This window comes from Triticum urartu, chromosome 4, assembly GCF_003073215.2.
Source record: "Triticum urartu cultivar G1812 chromosome 4, Tu2.1, whole genome shotgun sequence".
NCBI lineage: Eukaryota > Viridiplantae > Streptophyta > Magnoliopsida > Poales > Poaceae > Triticum > Triticum urartu.
In genome coordinates, this window is record NC_053025.1 from 487172003 (window position 1) to 487192995 (window position 20993).

Here is a 20993-nt window from a genome sequence, read left to right on the forward strand (position 1 = left end):
AGTCCGAGCGCTAGTCGAGGAAATACGTGGAATAGTAGCTGTTGAATCAAGGGAGATTTCTTTTTCTCATATTAGTAGATCACAAAATAATGTCAGTCACGCGCTCGCCGTGTATGGGCATAGTACCCCGCGCACGGCTGTTTGGTTGCGATCGGGATTACACTGCATTGTAAACCTTTCAGAGGCCAGGAAGCCTCATTGAGTTAATGAAATCTTCGTTTATCCCGCCAAAAAAAACATTGGCGATCTTGTTTTGACGGACCAAAACCCAAATTGACGGTCCCCGACGACAAGAAGGCTGCCGGGGGGCGGACCTACCAACCAGTTCACTCCTGCTGACCGCGGTACCAGCAGCACGACCGGCCGAGGACCGCCACCAGCAGCAGCAGGCCACTGCAACCGCAAAACATAACGGTGCGGGACAGCGAGAGCGCGCGCGCGACCGAGCGTGACGGGGTCTCCAACGCCTCAACGTGCGCGCCCACACATACATGCGGCTCCAAAGCCTTGCAATCTTGACCAGTGCCGGCCGGCCGGACGGAGCGGGGCTGGCGGAGCGCCCTATCCCACCATGTCCATGTGATGGCGAGGGAACCAGCACGCGCCCTCCCCTCGCGAATTCAGCCCTCCATCCAGCTAGCCCAGCCACAAGCCAGGCTGCCACCTCCCCCCCTCCAACCATCGTCTCCCTCCCTTCCACCTCCACCACACCACGCCCACGCCCACGCCGCACCACAACCGCCGCTCCACCCTCCCCTCAAATCCCCCGCCCCCGCGCGTGCCGAATCCGCCGTCGATCGCCGCTCCGCCCCCCCACCCAGCGCGCGGCTTCCCGCGATGGCGCTGTCCGCGTCGGCGGCGTCGGCGGGGAGGGGCGCGCGGGCCGAGAAGGTGCGCAGGATCTTCGAGCGCTTCGACGCCAACGGGGACGGCGGGCTCGACCGGGCCGAGATGGCCAAGCTCGTCGTCGCCGTCAACCCACGGGTCAAGTTCAGCGACGACCAGATCTCCGCCATCCTCGACGAGGTCTTCCGCACCTACGCCGAGTTCATCCTCCCGGGGGGGCAGGGCCTGTCTCTCACCGGCCTGCTCCGCACCTACGACGACGGCGCCGGGGACGTCGACCGCGACTTCCTCGCGCTCTCCCTTCCCGCCGTCGACTCCGACGCTTCCTCCCCCGAGATCGGGCCCGGGGACGCCGCCGCCTCCTCCTCCCCGACCTCCGGCGCCGCCGTCGCCGCCTCGCTGCTCGACGACCACCTCAAGCCGCTCGGCATCGGCGGCACGGGCCCCTCGTCCAGCTCCCGCGCCGCCGTCGCCGCGCCGGCCTGGGCGACCTCGCCCAGCCACGGGATTGCCTTCGATTCCTCCTGGGCGCTCCTCGACGACCTGGAGATACTCGTCAAGCGCCTCCGCTCCAAGCAGCTGCGGAAGACCTCCTCGGTCGACACCAGCGGGGGCGGCAGCAATCTCGACTCCTTCTCCGAGGCCGGCTGGTCCAGGGAGATCTCCGCCTCCGCCGATTCGGGTTTGGCGTCCGCGCCGTGGGACGAGACCAGCCGGGACTACCTCACCTTCGTCAAGGAGCTCGCTGTTCTCCGCACGCGCGCGGACGCCTCCCGCTCTCGCGAGGAGGCCTTCGACAACCACATGGTCATCGGCCGGGCGCTCTCCGAGCACCGCCTCTTCCGAGACGCCCTTGCCAGCTTCCGCCGTGCCTGCGAGCTTCAGCCCACCGACGTCCGCCCGCACTTCCGCGCTGGTAACTGCCTCTACGCCCTGGGCCGCCACGCCGAGGCCAAGGAGGAGTTCCTCCTTGCCCTCGAGGCGGCAGAGGCAGGTAACTCCCAGTCCGCGGACATTCTCCCACAGATCCATGTCAACCTTGGTATTGCAATGGAGGCTGAGGGGATGGTGCTTGGTGCCTGCGAGCACTATCGAGAGGCTGCCATACTGTGCCCATCCCATGCCCGCGCGCTGAAGCTCCTTGGGAGTGCACTCTTTGGTGTTGGGGAATACCGTGCAGCGGAGAAGGCACTGGAGGAGGCCATCTTCCTGAAGCCAGACTATGCTGATGCGCACTGTGATCTTGGGTCAGCCTTGCATGCAGTAGGGGATGATGACCGTGCAGTTCAGGAGTTCCAGAAAGCAATTGATCTTAAACCTGGGCATGTTGATGCCTTATACAATCTTGGTGGATTGAACATGGACGCATGCCGATTTGTGCGAGCTGCGGAGATGTATACTCGTGTGCTGAGCATCCGACCAAACCATTGGCGTGCTCAGCTAAACAAGGCAGTCGCTTTGCTTGGGCAGGGAGAGTCCGAGGAGGCCAAGAAGGCACTCAAGGAGGCATTTAAGATGACACAAAGGGTGGAGGTGTATGATGCCATCTCACATCTGAAGACACTGCAGAAAAAGAAGCTAAAGCCTTCAAAAGGAAAACATGATGCTCAAGGAGAGGAAGCCTTTGTTATTGTAGAAGCATCCAAGTTCAAGAGGGTTGGAAGCAAGACCACATTGCGGCAGGATTTGGCCAATGCCCTTGATATAAGGGCATTCGAGAGGACGACAAAGCTTGGCCACTGTGATGCTGAGCTTCTGAGGAAAGAGATGAATGAGACTGATGTCCCCGTATCCTACTCAGGCACTGGCATCCCAGAGAAGTCGATCAGGAAAGCAGCTCTTGAGGTTATTCTTCGCAGGCTCCTATCTTTCCTCAAGCCAGATACCTTCCAGGGTGCTGTCAAGGCAATGAATGAAAGAATTCTCTCGGTCCTTGATGCGTCTGGCTCTGGCCGCGTTGATCTTGGGATGTTCTTTGCTATCATTGCTCCAATCTGTTCTGGTCCTGTGGATAGGCGCAAGCGTGTCGTCTTCGATGCACTCCTTTGGCGTCCTGCAAGCGAAGGTGGCAGGGGCCAGATCAGGAGGAGTGACGCGCTAAGTTACATTAAACTTCTCCGTGCCGTTTACATACCAACCAATGGGGCTAGCGACATGCTTGAAATGCATGGGGAGTCCGACCCTACCATGGTATCGTACACAGAGTTCCTCGAGATGTTCAATGATCCTGATTGGGGGTTTGGAATTCTAACCACACTGGTGAAGCTTGAAGACAGTGATCATGTTCGCCACGGCAGCCACACCTGCTCCATATGCAGATATCCTATCATCGGTTCACGGTTCATGGAAACAAAACACTCGTTTAGCTTGTGTAACCGGTGCTACAGTGAAGGGAAGGTTCCATCAGCCTTCAAGTTGGAGGAGTACAGGTTCAAAGAATACAGCAACGAGTCGGAGGCTCTTATAGACAAGTGCATGTGCTTTAATTTGAATTCTAAGAAGCTGGAAGCTGATGCTTGATTGTTGGAGCATCGGCGTCGAGTTGTTGAGGACGAATCTGTGTATGCCCTTTGTAGTTGTGAAGATGCCTAGTTAGCTCTCCTGCCCGCCCTCTTGTAAACTAAGGTCCTGTTCTTTTTGGAGTTCGCCAAATGTGTTCCGACCCTAAGCTGTTAGCTATTGTTGGTTCCAAGTGTATGGGAGCAAGAGCATGTGAACTCCAAATACACTCCCTGTAACCACATCCCAAATCAATGCTACCAAGGCTTTGAAGTGTTTCTGAGCCGGATGTGTTGTTCAGACCAACAGTTTTGGTTGCGCTGCGCACTACTCCCTCAACACTAGTGTCAAAAAACGTCTTACATTATGGGAAGGAGGGAATATTTTTGTGCATTTTAGGTTTCAGGTATGTAGTATTTTTGTGCATTTTAGGTTTAAGGTATGGTTCCAGGGGCATAACGAAACACCAATATCTATGTTGTTTCTTTTCAACTGCTTTTCTTGGCCGATCTTAAATAGAAGCTTCTTCTCTAATCTTGGTCACAGTGGTTGCTCCCATCATTTGTCCAAATCATTCGCATGACAGGCGAGTCCACTCAGTGGCCCAAATTTCTGAATCCTCGGATGGCTGTTGCAGTTTTCTGGCGCTCTAACTGTGGTTGACATGTTTTAATCAAATGGTTGGATTATCTTGCTCATGCAGGTTATTCCACGGTACCAAAATATGCAAACCACATTTGCCAATGTTGTGGCCTTGAAGGCTGTTCTCCTGCTCTGGAGATTGCTTCCGTTCAAATGTTCGGCATACTCTCACCCCTAGATAGATCTAGGGCCCCTGTATCTATCTCCGTCGTGTTTCTTTACTTCTTTCAATGTTCCCTCCAGCTATTTTCAGTTATTGCTTAGTGCTGAATAACTCAATGCTCTTGTTTCGTGGTACTATGCGACTATCTTTTTTCCAGAACGTGGATTTATCGCTGGTGTTCAGTTGCTCCCTTCTTCAGTCTGTAGTGGCTGTTGCTCAACTAAAGATTCTTGCTCTTTATGCTTTGTTTAGTTTTCGCCGTCCCATGCCGATGCTGTGCAGGTCCATGAAATCCAGCATGTGCGACCCACTCCAGGGACTTTTTCCGCTCTTTTTCTTTGTCGGCATTTTCTTTTTGTGGCTTATTTTTTCCCTGTGACCATTGGCAAAGCAACACGGTGCGGCAGCATGACGCGCTCGGCTGGCGGGAAGGAATGCATGTTTTACCTTTTAAAATTTACAAATCGATCCTTTGTCCACTTGAATTGGCCAAATGGCCCTAAATAGTACGTAAATCCTATTGCCAATTTGTCGTGGCAAACTGTTCTCTGAGCGCCACATGTCTCTTTCACCCAATTTTCGTCTCATCGTGCTGATGAGAGATCATCTTGGAACGAACTAAGAGCAACTCTAGGGGAGTTGTTGTATGCCCCGACGACTATAATAATTGCCAATACGGTGATTTTGACATAAAATGGCACACCATGATCGCTATAATTTATGGAGTTCGCTCAAATAAGAAGATTGTGGAGGCCCCGTTTGAAGCTCGCTCCATATCCAACCACCAGCTTGGGAGGAAACTTTCAGCTTCTTCCTTCTTTGGCCAACGCCGGGATTTTATAGAGCGCCCGGCAAACAAACACACCACCGCGAAAAGATAATCACTGGCAAGTGGGTTGATGAGATAGCTAACCACCCGCCCATTGATGATGTACCCGTTCACCTTGAATTCCCGAGGCACCCGTTTGGATGGTCGCCATGCGGCCCAGCTATAAAATACCGGTGCCAACACGTCCCCATCATCAAAACCCTAGCTGCCACCTCCCCTTCCTCGCCGTCTCCTTCCCTAGCCATCTCCTCCCCTCTCCGCCATAATGCGGACGCACCGGAGGGGCGCAACCCATTGGCTAAACCGCTTGTCCCAGTTGTGGCACACCGACAGTGCAAACTCCCCTAGGGCGCACTAGCTGCGGCAACCGATGATTCCTCCTCCGACGACGACACACGTGGCGATTCATCCTCCCGTGACAAATATATTGTCTCCCATGGCAGCGGAAGGCATTGATCTGGTGCCTTGGATGCCATCATACACGTCAACGAGGTCGTTCCCATCAACACCGCTGCCCTGTCGCCTCCGAGTCCCCGGTCGCCATCGTGTTGTGGCTCTGTGCCCTCAAAGCTCGCAACAAGAGCACAATTCTACCCTGCAACCACCGATAAGGAGCAACAACAACTCGCGACTGCCGCTCGTGAGTCTGACCCCTATGCCTACCTTGACAATCTCTCGGGGGAGGTCGATGGCAATGTCGAATAGTGAGATTGCATATTATGAAGATGTCGTCGAATGACATTCCAATGGCTAATTATATGTAATGCTACACAATTTGCCCACTAAATATAGTTGTTATTAAGTTATTGTGCTGATACATGCGTTTGGTTAAATTAAATTGAGCTTAAATTGCCCCTACAAAATTGAAGATGTCAAAAAAAGTTATTTACAGAGGCAGCCGTTTTGGCAATTTCATGTTTGCTTACAAGTCCAATAGCCTCCAAATCCGTATAGAGCGGCGACCCGACTATGGTGACTCTGCTGAAGTTGCTCTAGAAAAGAGCAAGAGAAGAAAATAAAGATGCCTCTACTATTAAACTTTGGCAAAAATAACATGATATTTAAGACACAACCGACCATGAAATATCAGGTTTGGTAACATATATGTAGCACCAAGTTGTCCAAAAATGCCAAATGGAGACCAAGCTCCATGGAGGCCTTAATTCGGAAACTTCAAAATTCAAACTTTTTAGTTTCAAAAATTTTACCTAGAGACATAATATACATGTGTGTAAATTTCCAGGCCAAAATACCTTAAAATGAGAGCTACAAAAAAAGTATGTGGCTTCTTAGAATATGTAACATTCATCCTTAAAGTCCATGAATTTTTATTTGCAACCCGCAATTCAAGGTATCTCATCCCAAAATTTTACGCACATACACATTACATCCTTGTATGCATGTGTATTTTTTTCCAGAATGTTTTGAAACTGCAAAGTTTGAATTTTAAAACTTCCAAAATTAAGGCCTCTATGGAGTCCGGTCTCCAAAATGCCCTAATTGTCACACAAGAGACAAACTGCTCTTGGTTGCTGTACTCCAAGCTCCTTCAACACAGTTTAGACCTAGATAATTATAGCCTTCTTACAAGGGGATCCGTCTTACAAGCACTTGACGAAATCAAGTTAGAGTGAAGAAATATAGCAAACCCACCCGTAGACTTTTGCTCATCTAGACATCCTGCCCTGTCAGCATCTGAAATTGCAGTCACCAGAACAAAGCTTGACATGTCTATCCGGATCCCTAACTCCCTAGTATTTCTAATGTAAATCTCAGAACTATCTTAACAACACGGCCATGTACATTATAAACCAATGCAGATGCGATCGTAGTCACACATAGATAAAGAAACCAATGCCGTCAAAAAGTTATAACTAGCAGCATGAGACACTTGGCACATCAGATGAGAAGATACATGTGAGATTTTCTAAGCTCCTGATAAAAAAAATCAACTTATTCCCATGAATTAGAACTAAACCTACTCATAGTCACAGTATACAAGACATGGTAGAGAGGAGTTTCTAAGCTCTGTGGAAAAGCCACAGAAAACGACCTCTGAAGCCTTTTCTACGAACAAGGAAAGATGAACCAAAACTTATGAAGGGACCTTCAAGTAAGGTTGCTAGCTATACCCGGTATATATAGACCTGCTCTGTTTCTTGGTCTAGCAATCTTTGATATCATAAGGTAATATACAGAGATGAAACTTTCTTAGCACAAGCTTGCCAACCAACACAATCTACTGTTGTAAGTACAGGGCAAGGTACCAGCAAAGAAATGGCCCATCACAATTGTCAAAGAACCACCCCCATCAATCATCATCCGAATCTGCATTGTGAAGAAATTCATCAACTTAAATGATTACAGCTAACAAAAACCTGGGTTGATACAGTTTCTGGTGCGATTCAAATCTTCATAACTGATAATGATGGAAGGGGGTCTCCCAAGCAATGCATCGGAGCCGGTTACCATTAGCCAATCTGATCAATGTGTGATATTATGACTGCACTATGCATGCAACTAGTCAAAATTGAAATGTGTGGTTCATTATTTCATTATGTATGTCATATGGGTCTCCCCTACTGATTCCCCTCTCCTTTCATTTCGAAATGCACAGTTTTCCTGTTTCATGTAGGAATTTGCCGACAAAGTTAAGCCTGTATTATCTGGAAGAGAAGGGGGGAATCCAAATTTCACACAAAAAAAGTATGTAGATATCCTAATACCATCTGTGAGTTCGTAAAAAAAACCAGACAGGCTGAAAAAGGATGAATGCAAATCAAACAACAAGTGATTGCAGCAAAGAAATAAAACCTTACCAGATCGAACATCCTCTCCGACTTTTCCTTTATTATTCAATTGTTTCATTATCATTAAAAATATGAGTTTCCCCCAATATACATGAAACACAAGTAATGTGAGAAGCATTGTGTTGAAAACGTAGTACAAGGTCGTTGGGAACCTATCCAGCTTCCTCAAGGATATGATAGACTGGTAGCTGGCATTGCAAGAACAAGAACAGTGAGTTTCAACCTTTGGAAGTAAAAGGAATACAAGAAATTATGTATCAAAGTAGCAAACAAACCTTGAGGTTTTGATTATCCAAAATGGGAAGTAAATCAGACGTAGCAGGAGCCAAGAGAGAGCAAAAAGCCCAAAAAATAAGCTAGCCCCTAGTTCTTTTTCAGTGTACTTGCACAATTTGGCAGTTTCAAGGAACACGTCACTCGCGTCATGCAACGCAAGAATAATTGTCCCAATTCGAAAAAATCTGCAGAAATGTAACTTTAGTTGCCTTAGAGCTGTGTTGGAATTTTGATCTTAGCTATAAAAGTCTACTATATCCTATGAATGGTCATAATCAACAGAAAGAAGTAAAAAGAAATGAATGCCTCTATAGTACAATGATTTCAGAAATATATATGTATTGTGAGATTACATAGCTATGCTGCATGAAAAAAAGCGAAATTACAAGGGAGTGCAGTACCCTTTGTTCTAATGAAGCACAATGATTTTCAGAAATATCTATGTACTGTTACATGACATGGCCATGCTGCAGGGACAAAAGACCAAATTAAGCACTGCTTACTAGAACATTCAGATCAATCAACAGAAAGAGTTAAATCGATCTATTATTGCCATTATAAATTCTGCTTTCCAATTTATAGATTTTCATACTCCCTCCGTCCGAAAATACTTGTCATCAAAATGGATAAAAAAAGATGTATCTAGAACTAAAATACGTCTAGATACATCCCCTTTTATCCATTTTGATGGCAAGTATTTCCGGACGGAGGGAGTACATGATAATATTTGTTTATCAAATCAAACCAGTAGGTAACTAGAAAGATCTAGAGAATTGCCAAGCTTCAGTGCACACTGCAAAGTCATTGGATTCCAGCGTAAGTGATTGGTAATTGATGGTTTTTTGATGCATAATGACCAACTGACCATAAATAGGACACATCAGAATATAACAGAAGTCCGTTCCCATACAATTTGCAATCCAGAAAATACAGAATTAAAGAGGCTCAAGAAATATTTACCCAGTCAGAAATGAATATCCAATAAGAACAGATGTTACTACATGATGAGACATCATCACAGCAAAATCTTTTCTGCGGGTTTCCCAGGCAATGAGAGCAAAAATGCTGTAGATATAAAATCCACACTGGCACATGTAGAAAAGTCTCAATGACGACCTGAGATACAGAGGTCAACATATATATTAGAGAAAAGAACAAAATATCACTTCACTCAAAGAATAGGTTAAATGGTTCCAAACAAATATGCCCGGGAGTGTTTCAAAGTTCCTATTAACATATCTAAAATCTATAAAACCTGAGCCATTTGTTTTGTGTGATAATGAGCACGGCAAGGTGTTCCGAGCATCATGTCATCAAACATCAAACAAAGAACGGCATCATGAGTATGCATCTTCCCTTCTAAATGGAAGGTCATGCGAGGTAAACCTTACCCCTCACATTTCCTAGAAAAGCTAAGACTAAGTAGAAGGATGGGAGAACAATAATTTACCATGGTTATAGTTGGTAAAGGTTAAATGAAGCAGGATTCCTTTATCAAGGTAATAAAGCTATTACAAGATCACATGTAAAAGTTTAAAGTGAAAATGGGTACAGTAAAGTATGTGGTCGCTGGATAATAGATCTTTGCAACTTCTATGCATGCCTCCAAATGTCAGTTATTTAAAGTTATTGCAGATAGAGTTTAGGGACTCTCTATAAGACAGTAAGAGACCATATGCAACAAATGGTGTGCGAATCTACCTAACTTTCTTGACTATAAATAAAGCTATCAACAATAAATAAATAATGTCAATGTATATAAAGTAAGAAATGTGCATAAATATTTCCTCTAAGTGCCAGTACAAGATAATGGTACAGTAGCAACACCCTGAAGGGTGTACGAAACAGTGTGTTAATACTCATGAAGGAGAGGATACATAAAAATGTTTTGAACATAGGCAACCTTATCATGTTAGCTTAATAGCAAGGTAAGCGAGTTTATGATTTTTTTACATATATCAAATTACGAGATAATTAAATATTTCATGATCTTAAATGATCTGAAATATTCTGAAATTCATACTTTTGAGTACATTTAGAGGTTAATGTATTGCAATAACAATAAGCTCTCTCTCTTCAACTTTAAAGAAATTGAAGAGACCATGTATCAGGGCAGAAAGCTCATGCAACACCAGTATACCCTATATTTAAGAAAATTATAGAAGTATACTTGGCACTCACGGGATGGGTTGATTTGGCCAGCCATCGAAGTATTGCAATGTATCCAACGACCATGGTTCCTGCTTTATTATCAATAGGACCCATGCCTGAACAGAAGCATAGTATGTCAGCTTCCAAGTAGACTCTGAGAACTTGACAATCTTTGCTTGCCTGGCCTCATCATTCATCAACTTAGAAGCCTTGCTAGTGAAAAGGTAAACTGCCAACGGCTGAAATGACATATACGAACAGCCAAACATCAGATGTGAAGGTTAAACTGACGAATATTCAGTGATGTAAAATATAGTTCATGGTAAAATTTCAGAAAATTTGGACAGAAGCGAATGAACATATACTGTACATAATTAAAGCAGAGGTAACCTAGGGGCCTACTGAGACAGATTTATAGAACAAATAGAACAATTATATTATTCAGTAATCTGAAGCATCATGTAAATAATTTCAGACTGTATATGGATTTTACAGTGGCTTCGAAATCGAAGATAATAATCAAGTGCAGTGGTGTATCATGTAGGAATTGTCGGTACACGACATGATAATGCTCACTACAGTACAGAGTACATGGAACACCAGAAGGCATGAGAACAGACAAGCAAGCTCAGCTTAATAACTGCAGTAGTAGTACAGACACAGGAGTCCTAGACAGCATCCATCAGTAAGGCAGTTAATGAGCAGTTTCCACTCGGGGCACAGTCGGCGGGGCGTTGCATCACATGCGCACGGACGGTTAGTCAGATTAGCCGGATCACATTGATCGGTTACGAATTCGGCAGCAACACCAGCGAGCATTGAGCGGCAGCACGAAGTGCAGACGTGGGGCGAGAGATCTCGCGGAACCCAGCGCGAATCTGGCGGGAAGGGGCGGCGGCGGAGGAGCTGGTTCCGTACCTTGTACAGTAGGCGGTCGAGGACGAAGCGGGCGCAGAAGAAGCCGAGGGAGAAGAGCAGCGTCATGGGGAGGACGGACGCGGCGTCCGGGCCGCGGATCGCCATCGCCGGCCTCGACGGCGCCACCACCAGCAACAGCGGCAGCAGGTAGCAGCAGCACCGCACGGCGGCGCCCCCGGCCGGGCAGTCCGCGCACGCGGATAATGTGAAGGGGGTGGACTGGGTTAGGGAGCAGGCGGTTGAGGGGGGAGCGAGAGGCCCAGGCGGACGGACGGACGGGCACGCACTGCTCCTTCCCTCTGTATTTCTACTGCTGCTGCTCGCGCAGCCGCGGCGCAGGTGGGAGGAGGCGGGCACGAGCAAGGCAGGAGGGCAGCAGGACGATGCGCGTGAGGGACGACGGCGGGCGGGGTGTGGGATCTCTGGACTCTGACGTCTCTGTCTCTGCTTCTGCCTCTGCTCACCCTAGAATTTCGTTGTCTTTTGTTTATTTAAGTGTCCGGTCGTACGAGTATTTGTGATTTAACTAGGGCTCCTCCTGGACTAATTAAGACTCCAGTCTTGAATTGATTTTTTTTAGGATCAGTCTTGAATTGATGGGAGGCCTCGTGCCTCCTGACACCTCTCCAAAGAATGTTTGGGCTGATGGTTCGTTCCGCTTTTGCCACCCCTCCTTGGCTTGTACGCGAACCTATGTCCCCCTAAAAGAAAAAAACGAACTTATGTCCAAATGCATACATGCGGGGAAATATCACGTGCTCCCATCCTTGTGGTTCTCTTCATGCTTAATTTTAAAATATTGATTTAAAAGTTTCAAAATTCTGAAAAAATGTTCACAAGGAATGAGACTTCAACCTCTAAAAATTTCAGGTCCAAACTCGAATGTATATTGAGAAACAAAAAAGATAATTTCAAATATGAATAGTGTCAAACGTTGTTTTTGTCTCTTTTTTTACACTAGATTTCCCTTTTTTTCATGAACGTCCATTTGGAGTTTTGACAAGTTTTTAGTAGTTGTAGTCTACCTGCCACTGATTTGTCTCTAGAAGTTAGTTCATTTCTTAACATGTGAAAACGATTCATGTCCTCAGCAACGGTGTGACTAGTTTGTTTGTCTAGCCTTCGCCACGTTTTTCCGGCTCACGCTCTTTTTGTTGTGAGCTAGTAGTTTGCGTGCACGAATCCATGTCTTCCTTGCCCGTTTTATGGCATGCTTTGAGGATTTGAATTATTATTTTTTGCAGGGAGAGGATTTGAATTCTTATGAGTTCATTTTTATGATCGTTTTCGAGGATTTCTTGCACTACAGTTTAGAGGGAAATAAATATCCACCTAAATCTATTTGTATTTGGTGTGGCTAGGTCTCAATTGAATAAGACTTAATTAGGTATTAGTCAAGTGACATAATCTATACTTCCGCTGTTTCTAAATGTAAGTCATTTTAGAGATTTCAATAAAGGACTACATACGGAGCAAAATGAATGAATCTACACTCTAAATTATGTCTACATACATCTGTATGTAGTTTGTATTGAAATCCTTAAAAAACTTATATTTAAAAACAGATGTAGTAATAAAGAAAAGGGAAAATCTGAAGATTTTTTTGCACCGATCACCATGTAAGACCCGACATATATAGCATCGACAGATACTTGGTTAAGTCTTGGTCGACTGAGATTTAGCAATTTCATTTGTATTTTTTTCTCGTAATGTGTCAAGCACTCATCGATGCTCATTACCCCTTTAAAGGGCTTTAAAGGATGGTGGAGTACCCGCGACCCGAGGCCATCCACGGCCTCGCGCACCCATGCATCATCCGATCGATTCACGTCGTCCCTATCCGCCTGCCAGATGGCCTTCGCGTCGTCCAATCCTGTTAGTCCATTCCTCACCACCGTGTCGGATCTGTTGGTCCATGGTCAGTGGGCCGCATTCGCGTTACCCTCCCCCCTTCCCATGGTCTGGCGTCTTTTGCCTCGTCCTTGAGCGTGCATTTCTGGGAGCGCATGCCTAGATCTCTTATATAGCGCCTTAAGCGTCATTTGTCCCGTTTGCGCTCAGGCGCTTGGTGAGTTGGGCCGACCCATTAACATGAACACTCACTCGAGCCCTCCGTCGACTGGCAGGTTCACTCGCTAGCTCGATTCTTTGTTGGCTCGGTTGGTCATTCTGCTAGTGACCCTTGACCATTGACGTTTTGAAAATAAACAAAATAAATAAATAAGATTTTGATTTTTTTTGCAAAATACCAAAAATGATGAACTAAAAATGCAAATAAAAATGTCTAGGATTAGAGAAAAGTTCATGAACAACGAAAAAACACTAATTAAATAGTTCACGGATATACTAAAGTTCACTAATTTGAAAGGAAAAGTTTGCAAATTTGGAAAATAATGCCCATGAATTTACATAAAGTCCACAAATTTGAAAAAGGTCCACGAATCTAAAAAAGTAGAAAATAAAAACAAAATTCACAAATTTTGAAAAAAGTTCATGAATACAAAAAAAGTTCACGGATTTTAAAGGATAAGTTCATGAATATGAAAAAAATTGTGAACTTCAAAAATATTCACGAATTAAAGAAACGTACATTTGAAAAAGTTCACAGATTTTAAAATTCACGTATCTAAAAAAAGTTCATGATTTTGAAAACCAAATCTTGGATTGGAAAAAGGATCGTAATTGTTGAAAAAGAGTTCATGGATTAAAGAAGTTGATGAATTCAAAAAAATGATAACGAAATTCAAAAAAGTTTGCGAATATGAAAAAAGTTCAAGAACTTTCAAAAAATGTTTGCAAATATAAAAAAACTTCGCTAATTTTAAAAATGTTCAATAATTTCAGAAATGTTCAATGTTTTTCAATATGAAATATGTTCATGAATTTTCAAACGTGTTCACAAATTTGGACAAAGAAATTGAGATAAGTTAAATTGAAAAAAAGAGTGTAAAAAGAAAAGAAAAGAGTCTGAGACCGACCGAGAAGTATACACAAACCAGGAACGATAGTTGAACATTTATGGGCCAGCCCAGTTAACTCGTGGGGTGTGCGTCTCATACCATTTACCCTTTAGGCCTTATTTGACAGCAAGCGATTGCGGAGGTTTTGGGAGGAGAGGATTTCAGGGGATTTGGTGAATCCCCCTCTTCGACACAATCCCCTTGAAACCTCAAATCACCCTCTAGCCACACATCCTTCAAATCCCACTATGTAAAAAACAACGTTTGATAGGAAGGGATTGCCATATTGAATTAAAATAGTGTAAAACAGTTAAAAATCTAATCTTGCAACACTTCTTCACATGAACAACATAATTCTATTGACTTGGAATCAATATATCATCACATACACATAACAACAGCATATTCTCTCACATCAGCATGACTTAGAACCAAAAATGTCTCATAGGTTCTCTGCATTCACAAGACCCAGGCAAGACATGCGTACATGCTGAGAATACATAAGCATGATGATCTATTTATGCAACATAGAGAAAAGCATCACTTGATGTTCCGCAACGGTTGTTGGAAGAGAGTACATGACAGGAGCATAAATTCCAACTATAAGTCAGCAGTAGCGCAGACACAAAAGCAGCCGAGGAGACTCTCAAATAGACGATTTCGAGGGACCTTGCAAACGTCTCCTCCCTCTGCTTGTTCCACTTCTCAATCTGGTTCGGTAGGACCTGGAGGATACCAAAATTCGTCTCAGCAAACAAAGAGACTTTTCCCTTGCATAAACAACAATGATCAAGTATATTTCAAGGAATATTAAGAGCACAAAATACAAAATTAAAAAGAGAACAAAGGCAAGATTTGTTCAACTTCAGAGGCTGTAGACTGTTTTGCAAATGGAAAATTATAATGAAGAAATAGTATGAATTATTTCATGGCCTTGTTAGAGCTACATCAAGAGGTACAGAACTACTTTTAGATTAAATCAAATTGTAATAAACACAAAAGCAAGAAGAATCTGATGTGGCACGCAAGATGCAACTTGATGGGCCGAAGATGGATGGACCAGTCAGGTCACCTGGTGGCTGGTGAGATACCACAAGATCTCTGTATTTATAATCAGACGATTTCTAGTGGCTGGATGGATGAACAGACGATTTCTAGTACTATTATAGATAAACAAGGAAACTTGCTAGAAACATCATCGCTGTTTCTTTATTACCAAACAAGTTCAGTGTCATTGGCTGCAGTGATTTGCATATGACCGCATTCACAATTCAGAGCAAAGGTTGCATAACAAATCGAACCAAGATGAACTAACAAACCTAACGATTTCCATGGTAAAAACAAATGGTTCAAAATGCAGCGCCACTTGACTTGACTCCATCATGTAACTACTAGCACAATCTAATAAGTACTCGACGACGAGCCAGCCAACAACAATTAAAAGTAGCTATGAATTGTCACACAGCTCTGAATCTTGATCCCCCCATAACAGCAGCATGCTCTAAATCTTGAGTTCTTGACAGGTAGCACAAAGAAGAAGGGGATGCAGAAGATTGTTACCTTAGATACGTTGAGTCAACTCTGCCATTTCGCTCCGAAGAAGCACCGCAACACTCTCTTCATCTTCCGTGGCAGAATTAAGAAAGATGTCACGGTTCTCAACACTTTTGAACACTTTGTAGGCAGTGGCTCTTTCATCACGGTGGAGACTTTCCATCTTGTGCAAAACAGCAATGCACTTGCTGATGGAGAATTCTTGGGCATTTTTTGCCCCGGCCAATAGAGCAGACTCCTCCTCCGCTTGCTTCGGTTTGATCTCCACATATTGTGCCATCACTTCCACCATAGGATCATCACGCTTCTTACCCTTCTTTGATTCCTTCACATGCTTGTTATTTGAAGCAGCAACACCACCTCTTTGTGTAGCATCTCTTGAACCATCACTTGGGGCAGCACCTCTTGGACCATCACTTGGGGCAGCATCTCTAGGACCATCACTTGGGGCAGCATCTCTTGGACCATCACTTGGGGCGGCATCTCTTGGATCATCATACATGTGTAAATCATCATCGTATTGATTCAGGTCAAAAGAGAAGGCAATCTTCTCTCTTTCAACTTCGGGATCACCATCACTCACTTGTGTAACCTCAGTTGATGTGAAATTGAAGTTACCTTCTGCTACATGCCTTGCACAAACACCCAAGTTATCATTAAAGGACACACAACAATGAAAATTCGTTATAAAGGTCAACAAAAAGAGAGGAAATGAAAATCCATTCTACTCAGTAACTCACCATCATACAGATCACCAAGCTTATCATAGAGGGGAAAGGGCTTATTCTGGAACTTAGCTATTTCTGGCCACGTCTGTATATATAAAAGAAATGATTTATCAAACTTAGATTGCTCGAAAACAAGATTGATTACAAAATAATGGAATACAAGTCATCAAGTTTTGCAAAGACAAAATGCACTACACTAGAACTTACAGTCATCAAGTTTTGCCAAAGATGCGCGTCAGCATCTATCATGTGTGTATGATAGTTCCAGCTGACACCGCTCTGTTTGCGAGCATCCTTAATAAGTCGGTATTGAGCTTTCAAGTCTTTCTGCTTTTCCTGAATCTGTATCGTTGTAAAATTAGTGTGGCCATATCTTTCATGAGATAAACCAGCCATCCTATCCCACGCTTCAGTTGACCAACCATTATGTCCCCTATGGTACGGAGTGTTGTGCTCCTGAAGTATCTCAACCAAACCCTTTTCCAAAGCTGGGTTCCATTGAGTTCTTGGCTTTTTAACTACACCAACACAAATTTACATTGTTCAAACTTAATGCTCAACATGATAAGAGGAGTTACTATCATTCAATTTGAAAACAAATAGTGATAAACTTTAGGAGGACTAGTGAAAACTTCCAACAACATGATAAGAGTGAGTTATTCATTATCTATAGTAGAGTGAGTTGTGTGACCTACATCTGCTACTTTATTCTCTAACTTATACTCTACTAGTGATTATGTCATACCATTGACGAAACATAATAAGTGAGCAGTACTTCTTTTGGGAAAACTGACAGCTAAATAATACTCTAGTAGTCTATATACTCCTGTTATAGACTTGTTTCTGCTATAATGCACCACTACATGTAGTATTGAAAGATATCATTCACCAAACATAACAGCAAGCACAGAACTTAATTGGCAAGATCTGAGAAATGGAGATTAAGTAGACCAAATACCTCTTGGAGGTGTATTTTTAATTTTGGGTGATGGCTTCTTGGCACCGTGTGAAGCTTTTTCCCACTTGCTTTCATGAGATTGTAGTTAGGGGACCCCTTTGGATACACATCTGCATTTCAACACACACTACATTATTAGATGATGAAGACAAGAGAAGTTAATTAATTAGTATACGTATATATATCATAAAACACACACCATCATGTTGGCTATTCAGGATGGTATGCTTCCCACATTTGCATTGCGATTTCATCCCTTAGAGTGTTCCCTAAGTCCTTGTTCCCATAGTTATTCTCGTCGCCATTTGGGAGATCAACAAAAGCATTTGGCGCTATGTTATCGGGCTGGTTGTCAAGCCAAGTCTCGTCACCATTCTCCATTTTGATGATATTGTGAAGAACTGCGGCAGCTGCGGGAAGTTTCACTTGGTTCTCGATTGAATGCAGTGTGCCGACATGAAGAATTGGGAAGCACTTTTTAAGAATTCCTAGGGACCTTTCCACATGGTTTCGTAGAACAGCATGCCGATGATTGAACAATTCCTTGTGGTTTTGTGGCCGAGGATGTCCATGACCAAATTCTTTCAAATGATACCGGACACCCCGATAAGGTGCAAGAAATGACTGAGTGTTTGCAGAATGAAGAACCCTCGCATCCGTAGCTGAACCCTCCTAGCCACATGATATGAAAGTGATTTTTAAATCGAAGTCGCATGCAACCATAATATTATGACTCAAGGTACCCTTCCTATTCCGAAATGGAGCAGCAATCCCAGGTGTTGCGGTTATAGGAACATGTGACCCATCAATGGCTCCTAAACAGTTCTGGAAGCAAAGATTGCAGGTCAATAAAGAACTATTAAGTTAGATAATAAAAGGAATTGTGGAAGCGTTAAAAATGGAAACCTGAAAGTAAGGATAAAATCTTGTGTCGGTGGAGATTTTTGGATGTGGCTCATCAATGTTCAGAGGCTTCAGAAATCGACTAGCTAAGACAGGGACGATGTTGAAGAACTCTGATGTACTCATAAAATGTTTGTCCACTATGCTGAAATTGTAGCTGGAGATCTTCATAAGACGCGTTGTGAGACACCATGTACAGGAAAAAGGCTAACTTCTCCTCCACCTTAATTCTTGTATCGGATATCAGTTTTTCTCTTCTAAGATAAGATGCCAAAGCCTAAAAGATACGTGGCTCCATCCTATAAGCTACAAGGCAATTCTTAACATGCCCTCTAAGGATATCGTCAACATGATTCTTGCCATATAGGATAGAGCTATGTCGTTGTTTTCTCTCGACTGGTCCTCTATTACGCATTCGATGCAATACAGGCAGAATAAAGGACATCATATCTTCATCATCCTCACTTCTCCTCTTCCTAATTCGATCAATAATCTCGGAGTTCATCTTGGCACTAAAACTAGAGTAAACAAGCAACAAATAAGAACTATATTCATAATACATACATAATGATCTAGAATATTATATCATCAGTGTGCCAAGATGTGCAATGACCAAGAGCTATCAAGTATGATATACTACTTCGGCAAATAAACAAGCTCAAGAGGCCAAGAAGCTTATGTAGCTTACCGAAGTTTGGCGTGGCAACAGGTTCCTAAGAAGGAGGTAACTCGTCCATCCCGACAAGGATCCAAGCGGCAGGCTGTGAAAATAAGAGTCAAACACATTTCATCATAAGTATTATAAGTACCAGAATTTCATCATTATTTCTAATCTGACGACACACACATTTGAATAGAAACATCGTAGGATGGTTTGTTCGAATAAATGCAGAAGATGGACAACTAGAATCAAGACCAAAATCAAAGAGACTTTTCCCTTGAATAAACAACAGCAATCAGGTATAAACTACATTCATTTCATCAGGTCAATTCACTGGCAAGGGAAGTAACAGGTTTACGCTTGTTGAATCCTAATTATTCTACATAGATTTAGAAACTCTGCAAAAATATATAGCCCAAACTCTAGCTTGCAGATATGGTTCCCTAGATTACAAGGATGTAGTAAATGAAAGAAATATTAAGATACAACAATGCTAGGAACAAAAGAGACACGTCCTATATGGAACTGAATGTTTGCTGCAAACATTTGTAGCCTAAACTGAATGCTAGTTCTTTTATGGGCCGCACCGCTCATTCCATTCCTAGGCTTTGATTACATGGGCTGAGCAGTTTGTTGCTACAACACACCAATATTACATGGGCTTCAATGGTATAGACACCTCCAAAGTCTCCAAGTAGATTAAAATCAAATATGAGAAGAAATTGCAATCTTGTAAAAGCAGTGCACTAGCCAGTGAGTTCTAATTGCGGATGACTTCACACTACTAAGTGGTGACTGCGATCATGTACTTTTCTATAGCAACTCTTTCTTTCTTCATAAGAACAAATACTGTAAATGTCTATCTGCATCCCATTTTGTACTAGTGTAGTTGTTATCATGGTACATCTGAGAGTAAGAATCGTTTACTAACAATTGTAAGAGTTGAAAGTAAAGATTGGAAACAGGAAAAACAGATACACATCTCCCTTTTGAACGTGTTGCAATCAAGAGTACTACTACATTGGTCTGATATTCGGGTTGGAACTTTGCAGGTATCCTACTGATGGCGAACAAGCAAATGCTGGCCAAGCAGACGGGCCTAACAAGGAATCAGGGGTAAGCAGCAAAGTTGGTCACTGTTGCCGCGCTACATGTCATTTTGTTTCTGGAGCTTGGTTGACAATGTTGGGTTAATAAATGGCGGTGCAGGTGTCGAACTGTTCATCAACGCGAGGGTGAGGCTGTGGAAGCCAATGATGGAGGAGATCCACAACCTGGAGATGAGGCAGGTCCACAAGCACCCCGCCGCACGACAAGGCCAGCAGCAACGGCGTCCACGGCCAGTCTCCCAGCACTCGTCGCAGCAGGCAACAGCAGCACAACGGCAATCGCTCCGAGCCCTGCGAACTCGCACCCCGGCAGATTGAAGGAAATCTCGACCTCTAGGGTTAGGGTAGAAAGAGGAGCTAAAGAGGACGGCGTTCTTGGCAAGCTAGCCGGGTAGGAGACGTCGTTCTTGGCGTGCTTGCCGATGAGGACGAGGCAGGCGGAGGGCGTGCGGGAGGTGGCAGCCATGGAGAGGATGGGGAGGGGAGGGGCTGCGGTTACTAACCACCGGGGAGAAGTCCAGTATGCCGGAGGAGATCGCCAGCGTTGAGGCGGCGCGGCGTCTTGGGGAGGAGTCGGCGGTGACGTCTTGGGAGGAGTCGGCGGCGACGTCTCGGATCGGGCGGCGATGCGAGTCGGGCGAGCAAATCCTCGAGGGGGGCCTCGAGGGTTCTGAAGCGCGTGGAAACTGATGGATCGACGAGGAATCGAGAGGGTTGGGCCGTCGAAACCCCGGGTACCAAATGGGCCAACGGGTATTTGCGAGGATTCTGGGCCACGCGAGGAATACCCACTCGAAACCCCCCCAATCCACGCGAAACAAACGAGGCCTTAACGGGCGCTATAAGCGCTGAATAGGATCTGCGGTCGCGCCTATACAGCGCTTATAGCGTCGGTTCCCTGATCTGGTGCTCACCCGCCCCCGTCCTGGGCAGGGCTATCTATTGTTACCTCGTTTGTATTTTTTCAGTTGACTATTGACCATCAA

General features: G+C 44.5%; 3 protein-coding genes across 3 annotated transcripts; 1 reads left to right on the plus strand and 2 right to left on the minus strand.

Annotated features, from left to right (window-relative positions):
- The first annotated feature begins 504 nt into the window (after positions 1-504).
- On the plus strand, positions 505-3625 carry LOC125552204 (uncharacterized TPR repeat-containing protein At1g05150-like). The gene has a single exon (XM_048715690.1). The coding sequence runs from the start codon at positions 583-585 to the stop codon at positions 3364-3366; it is 2784 nt and encodes a 927-aa protein (XP_048571647.1). The 5' UTR covers positions 505-582; the 3' UTR covers positions 3367-3625.
- Positions 3626-6915: 3290 nt separating this feature from the next.
- LOC125552205 (ASC1-like protein 3) lies at positions 6916-11594 on the minus strand. The gene is made up of 6 exons (XM_048715691.1): positions 11135-11594; positions 10247-10455; positions 9026-9181; positions 8065-8250; positions 7799-7977; positions 6916-7307 (listed from the first exon to the last, which is right to left on the minus strand). Exons 1-6 carry the CDS (start codon positions 11237-11239, stop codon positions 7291-7293), a joined length of 852 nt encoding a protein of 283 aa, XP_048571648.1. The 5' UTR covers positions 11240-11594; the 3' UTR covers positions 6916-7290.
- A 3804-nt stretch (positions 11595-15398) lies between these two features.
- On the minus strand, positions 15399-20473 carry LOC125554816. Its single transcript, XM_048718221.1, has 4 exons — positions 20173-20473; positions 16584-16894; positions 16397-16461; positions 15399-16280 (listed from the first exon to the last, which is right to left on the minus strand). The coding sequence occupies exons 1-4, from the start codon at positions 20471-20473 to the stop codon at positions 15656-15658; spliced, it is 1302 nt and encodes a 433-aa protein (XP_048574178.1). The 3' UTR covers positions 15399-15655.
- Between the last annotated feature and the right edge of the window lie 520 nt (positions 20474-20993).

Bases quoted from the DNA above. Each gene is read 5' to 3' on its own strand.
- LOC125552204 (XM_048715690.1), top strand. From the start codon at position 583: ATGGCGAGGGAACCAGCACGCGCCCTCCCCTCGCGAATTCAGCCCTCC.
- LOC125552205 (XM_048715691.1), bottom strand. From the start codon at position 11,239: ATGGCGATCCGCGGCCCGGACGCCGCGTCCGTCCTCCCCATGACGCTG. The intron at 8,251-9,025 runs GTAAATATTTCT...ACATTTCTGCAG, and splicing joins GGATATTCATTTCTGACTGG to ATTTTTTCGAATTGGGACAA. The intron at 7,978-8,064 runs GTTTGTTTGCTA...TTGCAATGCCAG, and splicing joins TGGATAATCAAAACCTCAAG to CTACCAGTCTATCATATCCT.
- LOC125554816 (XM_048718221.1), bottom strand. From the start codon at position 20,473: ATGGCTGCCACCTCCCGCACGCCCTCCGCCTGCCTCGTCCTCATCGGC. The intron at 16,895-20,172 runs GTTGTGGATCTC...GTGTTGGTGTAG, and splicing joins TGGACCTGCCTCATCTCCAG to TTAAAAAGCCAAGAACTCAA. The intron at 16,462-16,583 runs GTAAGTTCTAGT...TTATATATACAG, and splicing joins TTTGGCAAAACTTGATGACT to ACGTGGCCAGAAATAGCTAA.